General features: G+C 44.1%; 1 protein-coding gene across 1 annotated transcript; it reads right to left on the bottom strand.

The window, feature by feature from the left end:
* Positions 1 to 343: 343 nt before the first annotated feature.
* Positions 344 to 8,488, bottom strand: LOC139400107 (basic immunoglobulin-like variable motif-containing protein). Its single transcript, XM_071145140.1, has 8 exons — positions 8,367 to 8,488; positions 5,194 to 5,289; positions 4,865 to 4,969; positions 4,672 to 4,766; positions 4,233 to 4,365; positions 1,983 to 2,066; positions 1,741 to 1,837; positions 344 to 969 (listed from the first exon to the last, which is right to left on the bottom strand). Exons 1-8 carry the CDS (start codon positions 8,462 to 8,464, stop codon positions 646 to 648), a joined length of 1,032 nt encoding a protein of 343 aa, XP_071001241.1. The 5' UTR covers positions 8,465 to 8,488; the 3' UTR covers positions 344 to 645.
* Positions 8,489 to 8,852: the final 364 nt, after the last annotated feature.

Genomic DNA, 8,852 nt, shown 5'->3' with positions numbered 1-8,852 from the left:
GACAAACATAGGTAGAAGGTAAGGAATTAAGAAAGGCAGCTACAGAGGACAAACATAGGTACAAGGTAAGGAAGTAAGAAAGGCAGCTACAGAGGACAAACATAGGTACAAGGTAAGGAAGTAAGAAAGGCAGTTACAGAGGACAAACACAGGTACAAGGTAAGGGTTTATCGACTGACAGCGACTCGTTGTAGTTGTCTCCGCTCAACTCCATTGATGTGATGTGCATCGTGGAGTTGAGAAAAACTTGGCTTACAGTAGTCACTGGATTTCAGTCACATTCGCAAACTAACACACTCACTTTAAAAGTGTAAAATTAATAGATTTGATTCTTATTCTTCTATTTCTTAAATGGCTTTTAAATGCAATGTTATCAGACGTTCTGATTAATAGCAGCAGTCCTCTATACATTGCTAGACGATTAAACGTAGCTTTCACACTAAAGTGTATCAACTTGTATGTTGTACTAACTTTTCATTACAATAATCAGGCAAAATCCTTGATGGAATCTGGATGATGCTAGACGGGGTAAAACAACACTTTCGTCTTTCGCTCTTTTTTTTTGGTGAAAAACTATTGAGAAACGTTTGATATACTAACCAGTATATTTTAGCAGCACTCATTTCACAGCCTTCTCATTGAATCTCAGTCATCTGTGGTATCTTCTTCAACGTCGCTCTCAGGTGAGCTCCTGTGTCGGTACTCTGTGGTGTTAGACAGGTGTTTCCAAGCTACGTCCTTCTGGTTACTGGTACCTGTGCTGTTGGAGCGGCCTAGCCGGGCCAAAGCCTGGTGTTTTCCTGAGGTCTTCTCCCTGTCCTCCTGGACCTCTGCTAAGCCCCCCTGGGCCCTCTCAGACCCCTGGTGGTGGAGGTCATGCCTCAGGTTCTCCAGGTTGAGGGCCCAGGGGCCTAGCTTCTGCCAGTTGACCCTCTGGAAAGCCATGATGCAGTGAAGATTCCCTCCCACCTGCCAGGAGAGGAGTGGTTCATGTCAGAAATGCGTAACAGACCCATGAATGGTACCTTCAACTTTTACATTTTAACATAACTATAAAAACTGAGAAGAGGAGAGGTTCACGTCAGAAATGCAGTACTCATACTAGAGCTCTGCTACCCGAGCCCATCGGGCCAACCTGACATTATACATTGGGCCTGTTAAATTTTTCATCAATAAGTATGGTACGGCAGGGCTTGGGTATCACTAGCATTGTGAAGCTGTGCCATTTGCTCGTGCTCTGCAGTACAGACATATCTGACTAAGATCATAACATGGTGCCAGATGAGCTTCAACTAAATAGAAGACAGGAGATATTATTTCACAGATGATAATATTATTCCTCGAGTTTGTCTGAGAGGGATGAAAAGTAACTAACAGCTTGTCTCATGTTTCGTCATTGAGCAGAGCAGCCCAAGCGTAGCCGTTGCTATGGTCACTCACAGACTCAGAGCCACCATGAGCAGAGTGCATGCAGAGTGAGCAGCGCGCAGGAAGCCAGTGACACAGAGGAGTAGCTAATGGATTTACTTACAGAGGAAGTTATTTCTGATTTCTGGTTTCGGGCAGGGCCTTAAATTTGGCAAAAGCAATCAGGCCTGGGCAGGGGGTCTGAATGTCGCGGGCATGGCTAGGGCTTAAAATTCATGCCAGTTCTGGGCTCTAACGCATCCTCATCCCATTGTTAGCATAACTGGTATCCTAACAACTAACAAAACTATAAACTGAAACGAAAATGAAAACCTTTTTGGTTTTGCGGCACTGAATTCCCCTCTCCGTGTGACGAATATCAAGGTATTCTGGATTTTGTGTGTTCAGATCTGTAACAATATCAGCCCACCTAAAAACAACAGCAAGATACAGAAGTGAAACAGTAATCGACTAAATACAAATCAACTAAAGAAGACGACAACGTTGTACAACAACAACAACAAAAATACTGCATAGAATTTTTTGTAAACATTAGAAGTCAGAAAGGATCATACTTTTTACAGTGAATAGCAGGGTGTTTCCTGCTTGGTTCACCAATCAGGATCCAGTGTTCCATTTCATTAGTTGGTAATGTACCCCTTAGAAGTAAACAACAACAAGTTAACAAGGTACGTGGATGACAGTAGGAGGTACGTGGATGACAGTAGGAGGTACGTGGATGGCAGTAGGAGGTACGTGGATGGCAGTAGGAGGTACGTGGATGACAGTAGGAGGTACGTGGATGACAGTAGGAGGTACGTGGATGACAGTAGGAGGTACGTGGATGACAGTAGGAGGTACGTGGATGACAGTAGGAGTTACGTGGATGACAGTAGGAGGTACGTGGATGACAGTAGGAGGTACGTGGATGGCAGTAGGAGGTACGTGGATGGCAGTAGGAGGTACGTGGATGGCAGTAGGAGGTACGTGGATGGCAGTAGGAGGTACGTGGATGGCAGTAGGAGGTACGTGGATGACAGTAGGAGGTACGTGGATGACAGTAGGAGGTACGTGGATGACAGTAGGAGGTACGTGGATGACAGTAGGAGTTACGTGGATGACAGTAGGAGTTACGTGGATGACAGTAGGAGGTACGTGGATGACAGTAGGAGGTACGTGGATGACAGCAGGAGGTACGTGGATGACAGTAGGAGATACGTGGATGACAGTAGGAGGTAAGTGGATGACAGTAGGAGGTAAGTGGATGACAGTAGGAGGTAAGTGGATGACAGTAGGAGTTACGTGGATGACAGTAGGAGTTACGTGGATGACAGTAGGAGGTACGTGGATGACAGCAGGAGGTACGTGGATGACAGCAGGAGGTACGTGGATGACAGTAGGAGATACGTGGATGACAGTAGGAGGTAAGTGGATGACAGTAGGAGGTAAGTGGATGACAGTAGGAGGTACGTGGTTGACAGTAGGAGTTACGTGGTTGACAGTAGGAGGTAAGTGGATGACAGTAGGAGGTACGTGGATGACAGCAGGAGGTACGTGGATGACAGCAGGAGGTACGTGGATGACAGCAGGAGGTACGTGGATGACAGCAGGAGTTATGTGGTTGACAGTAGGAGGTACGTGGTTGACAGTAGGAGTTACGTGGTTGACAGTAGGAGGTACGTGGTTGACAGTAGGAGTTATGTGGTTGACAGTAGGAGGTACGTGGTTGACAGTAGGAGTTATGTGGTTGACAGTAGGAGTTATGTGGTTGACAGTAGGAGTTATGTGGTTGACAGTAGGAGGTACGTGGATGACAGTAGGAGTTATGTGGTTGACAGTAGGAGGTACGTGGTTGACAGTAGGAGGTACGTGGTTGACAGTAGGAGTTACGTGGTTGACAGTAGGAGGTAAGTGGATGACAGTAGGAGGTACGTGGTTGACAGTAGGAGGTACGTGGATGACAGTAGGAGTTACGTGGATGACAGTAGGAGGTACGTGGTTGACAGTAGGAGTTATGTGGTTGACAGTAGGAGGTACGTGGTTGACAGTAGGAGGTACGTGGTTGACAGTAGGAGTTACGTGGTTGACAGTAGGAGGTAAGTGGATGACAGTAGGAGGTAAGTGGATGACAGTAGGAGGTACGTGGATGACAGCAGGAGGTACGTGGATGACAGTAGGAGATACGTGGTTGACAGTAGGAGTTATGTGGTTGACAGTAGGAGGTACGTGGTTGACAGTAGGAGTTATGTGGTTGACAGTAGGAGGTACGTGGATGACAGTAGGAGGTAAGTGGATGACAGTAGGAGGTACGTGGATGACAGTAGGAGGTACGTGGATGACAGCAGGAGGTACGTGGATGACAGTAGGAGATACGTGGTTGACAGTAGGAGTTATGTGGTTGACAGTAGGAGGTACGTGGTTGACAGTAGGAGTTATGTGGTTGACAGTAGGAGGTACGTGGTTGACAGTAGGAGTTATGTGGTTGACAGTAGGAGGTACGTGGATGACAGTAGGAGGTACGTGGATGACAGTAGGAGGTACGTGGTTGACAGTAGGAGTTATGTGGTTGACAGTAGGAGGTACGTGGTTGACAGTAGGAGTTATGTGGTTGACAGTAGGAGGTATGTGGTTGACAGTAGAAGTTATGTGGTTGACAGTAGGAGTTACGTGGTTGACAGTAGGAGTTATGTGGTTGACAGTAGGAGTTACGTGGTTGACAGTAAGATAAAATGATTAGTAATTGAAAATAATAAAATGTAATGAATTAGGCCTAAACGATGACCTGTTAGAAAGTAAATGCACACAGGGATATGAGAAGAATGTACCTGTAGGCCTTGGCTGCTTTGAAAGGTGTGGCCTCGAAGCCCACAGGACAGAAGTAGTGGTTCTGACAGTGGTAAATATAGGCCATGGTTTCATCTCTTAACCCCAGGGTCAACTTCAACAACGCCCCCTCAGCTGGAACAGGGAGGACAAATACTCAATTCAAACACACTCCATTTAAAAGCAAAACAGAATCATGCAGACAGTCTGAACTACTGTATGCTTTTTCATCTATTCTGTTGTCAAAAAAAACAACGATTTCTTTATATAACAGACCAACTGGATGACAAACTAAAGTCAAGGCCGGCCCCAAGCCACTGGATTGACTGACATTTGAACACATTTTACACTTTGTATTTCCAAAGCTGAGGCCAGCTTGTTACATCATGGCCAATTTGTTAGTAGAGAGGGTAGACGAGAGGAGAGAGTAGACAAACTCACCAGTCTCTCCCGCTGTCTTGTGTTTCCCGTGGGGTTTGTACAGAATATAGGAACATCCTCGAACATGGAAATTGTCATTGATTTGCCTGAACCATCTGTTCACAAAGATAAAAATAAATATATATATATAATAATCTGTAGCCATAAGCTGTGTGCACCTTGTTTCTAATGTCAGTATTTCTGAGTACTGTACCTCATCAGAGTAGCGTTGCCTGTAAAGGGACCAAACTTAATCTCCTCAAAAGGAGGCTGGAAGCCTAGGATCTGAAGAGCCCCCTCCTGGGAGATGGGTGGGAGACTGAAAATACACACATAACAATCAAATAGCTGTTAATCCTCTTATTTATGACACATAAAAAATGAGACTACACGCTATAATGTGATGGAAACATTTGTCTTTTGTATTACCTATTACCTATATATTACCTATATAACAAGTATAAAAGATGGAGTCTGTTCCCCCAACGAGCGGTGATCCCATTGCCACACGTACAGAGCTACAGACGACGATAAAATGCCTACCTCCCTGCTCCTAGTGTGCTGTACAGAAAGTTCCAGCAGGAAACTAATGAAGATATCCCACATGACGTCTTGTACTGGGGGCGGCTGATACAGTACCTAGAGAACGGAGGGAGGGAAAGGAGGGAGGGAGGGAGGGAAGGAAGAGAGGGAGGGAAGGAAGGAAGAGAAGGGGGAGGGAGGGAGGGAGGGAGGGAGGGAGGGAAGGAAGAGAGGGAGGGAGGGAGGGAGGGAAGGAAGGAAGAGAAGGGGGAGGGAGGGAGGGAGGGAGGGAGGGAGGGAGGGAGGGAAGGAAGGAAGGAAGAGAAGGGGGAGGGAGGGAGGGAGGGAGGGAGGGAGGGAGGGAGGGAGGGAGGGAGGGAGGGAGGGAGGGAGGGAGGGAGGGAGGGAGGGAGGGAGGGCGAAAGAAAAGCATGACACTAATGAATGCCTCCTCCACTTGCAGAAATTTCTGGCTCTGTCCGAAATGGCACCACATTCCCTATATAGTGCACTAGCTTTAACCAGAGCCCTATTGGGCAGCAGGCACCACATTCCCTATATAGTGCACTAGCTTTAACCAGAGCCCTATTGGGCAGCAGGCACCACATTCCCTATATAGTGCACTAGCTTTAACCAGAGCCCTATTGGGCAGCAGGCACCACATTCCCTATATAGTGCACTAGCTTTAACCAGAGCCCTATTGGGCAGCAGTGCACTACATAGGGTGCCATTTGGGATGCAAACCCACTGTCATCATTATCAGTAGTTAATACAGTATAACAAGCTCTGTTATAGGTCTATCAGTAGTTAATACAGTAGAACTAGCTCTGTGATAGGTCTATCAGTAGTTAATACAGTATAACTAGCTCTGTGATAGGTCTATCAGTAGTTAATACAGTAGAACTAGCTCTGTGATAGGTCTATCAGTAGTTAATACAGTAGAACTAGCTCTGTGATAGGTCTATCAGTAGTTAATACAGTAGAACTAGCTCTGTGATAGGTCTATCAGTAGTTAATACAGTAGAACTAGCTCTGTGATAGGTCTATCAGTAGTTAATACAGTAGAACTAGCTCTGTGATAGGTCTATCAGTAGTTAATACAGTAGAACTAGCTCTGTGATAGGTCTATCAGTAGTTAATACAGTATAACTAGCTCTGTGATAGGTCTATCAGTAGTTAATACTGTATAATTAGGGGCGCAGACAGAACAAAGAGCAAGTTATACAAATCTTTGCTACGGTGCATCAAAAGCAATTTAAAAGTAATTCTCAGATAAAAAAATGAACATCAGTCTTAGCTGTTTTTACGGCCATTTTTATATCTCCTTCACTTGATGCTAGCTATCTAGGCTAACGTTAGCTAAGGTAACTAGCTAGGCTAACGTTGGCTAAGATAACTAGCTAGGTTAACGTTAGCTAAGGTAACTAGCTAGGCTAACGTTGGCTAAGGTAACTAGCTAGGCTAACGTTAGCTACGATAACTAGCTAGGCTAACGTTAGCTAAGGTAACTAGCTAGGCTAACGTTGGCTAAGGTAACTAGCTAGGCTAACGTTGGCTAAGATAACTAGCTAGGCTAACGTTAGCTACGATAACTAGCTAGGTAGCTAAATATTACTGCAAAAGAATAGTAGCTTGATGCCAAAGTGCTTGCTAAGACTATGTATATATGGTATATACTTAAGCAATAAGGCACGAGGGGGGCGTGGTATACGGCCAACATACCACGGCTAAGGGATGTTCTTAGCACGACGCATCGCGGAGTACCTGGATACAGCCCTTAGCCGTGGTATATTGGCCATATATCACAAACCCTTATTGCTATTACAAACTGGTTACCAATGTAATTAGAGCAGTAAAAATGAAATGTTTTGTCATACCTGTGGTATACGGTCTGATATACAATGGCTGTCAGCCAATCAGCATTCAGGGCAGGGACCACCCAGTTTATAATACAGTATAATGAGCTGTGTGTTACCTCAGTAGTAGTTAATACAGTATAATGAGCTGTGTGTTACCTCTGTAGTTAATACAGTATAATGAGCTGTGTGTTACCTCAGTAGTAGTTAATACAGTATAATGAGCTGTGTGTTACCTCAGTAGTTAATACAGTATAATGAGCTGTGTGTTACCTCAGTAGTTACAGTATAATGAGCTGTGTGTTACCTCAGTAGTTACAGTATAATGAGCTGTGTGTTACCTCAGTAGTTACAGTATAATGAGCTGTGTGTTACCTCAGTAGTTACAGTATAATGAGCTGTGTGTTACCTCAGTAGTTACAGTATATTGAGCTGTGTGTTACCTCAGTAGTTACAGTATAATGAGCTGTGTGTTACCTCAGTAGTTACAGTATAATGAGCTGTGTGTTACCTCAGTAGTTACAGTATAATGAGCTGTGTGTTACCTCAGTAGTTAATACAGTATAATGAGCTGTGTGTTACCTCAGTAGTTACAGTATAATGAGCTGTGTGTTACCTCAGTAGTTACAGTATAATGAGCTGTGTGTTACCTCAGTAGTTACAGTATAATGAGCTGTGTGTTACCTCAGTAGTTACAGTATAATGAGCTGTGTGTTACCTCAGTAGTTACAGTATATTGAGCTGTGTGTTACCTCAGTAGTTACAGTATAATGAGCTGTGTGTTACCTCAGTAGTTACAGTATAATGAGCTGTGTGTTACCTCAGTAGTTACAGTATATTGAGCTGTGTGTTACCTCAGTAGTTACAGTATAATGAGCTGTGTGTTACCTCAGTAGTTACAGTATAATGAGCTGTGTGTTACCTCAGTAGTTACAGTATCATGAGCTGTGTGTTACCTCAGTAGTTACAGTATCATGAGCTGTGTGTTACCTCAGTAGTTACAGTATAATGAGCTGTGTGTTACCTCAGTAGTTACAGTATAATGAGCTGTGTGTTACCTCAGTAGTTACAGTATAATGAGCTGTGTGTTACCTCAGTAGTTACAGTATAATGAGCTGTGTGTTACCTCAGTAGTTACAGTATAATGAGCTGTGTGTTACCTCAGTAGTTACAGTATAATGAGCTGTGTGTTACCTCAGTAGTTAATACAGTATAATGAGCTGTGTGTTACCTCAGTAGTTACAGTATAATGAGCTGTGTGCTACCTCAGTAGTTACAGTATAATGAGCTGTGTGTTACCTCAGTAGTTACAGTATAATGAGCTGTGTGCTATATTACCATCTCCTGAGGTCCAAGACTTTCCTCTGTTTGATCTCGTCCTGCGAGGCGTGGAGAGGAAGGTCCTGCAGGTTCCTACTGCCCCCTGAAGACTTCATCTTCTTAGTACCGACTCTCTTTATGTTGCCTGAAAATAGGAAAGTTAAAAAGTTAGGAAAGTTAAAGCAATCGCTCATAAAGACAGAAACTAAAAGTAGGCTATATCTGTCAAGCGTTCATCAGGTCTGAATATATATATATATATATAATCAGTGTGGCGTACTAATGTTCCTCGAGTTCTAATTGTTTCTGAGAACCACACGGTACTTAATTGTTCCATTTCTTTCAACAAAAATAATACTCAGCTGGGTAATCTTGTCACTGTGAAAAGTAATCTCTCTTGTAGTCAATGTGAAATAAACACAGTCCCCTCATTCACCCTCTCCCTACAGCACACTGATTCTTTAGGTGGTGTCTCTGCCCGTCTGTGGTGTCTCTGCCTGTCTG

Source organism: Oncorhynchus clarkii, unplaced genomic scaffold (assembly GCF_045791955.1).
Source record: "Oncorhynchus clarkii lewisi isolate Uvic-CL-2024 unplaced genomic scaffold, UVic_Ocla_1.0 unplaced_contig_2169_pilon_pilon, whole genome shotgun sequence".
NCBI lineage: Eukaryota > Metazoa > Chordata > Actinopteri > Salmoniformes > Salmonidae > Oncorhynchus > Oncorhynchus clarkii.
The sequence above is the reverse complement of the archived record's forward strand: the minus strand, read 5'-3'. Positions and strand labels throughout refer to the sequence as shown.

Bases quoted from the DNA above. Each gene is read 5' to 3' on its own strand.
- LOC139400107 (XM_071145140.1), bottom strand. From the start codon at position 8,464: ATGAAGTCTTCAGGGGGCAGTAGGAACCTGCAGGACCTTCCTCTCCAC. The intron at 4,970-5,193 runs GTAGGCATTTTA...GTGTATTTTCAG, and splicing joins AGCACACTAGGAGCAGGGAG to TCTCCCACCCATCTCCCAGG. The intron at 4,366-4,671 runs GTGAGTTTGTCT...TCCCTGTTCCAG, and splicing joins CAAGACAGCGGGAGAGACTG to CTGAGGGGGCGTTGTTGAAG.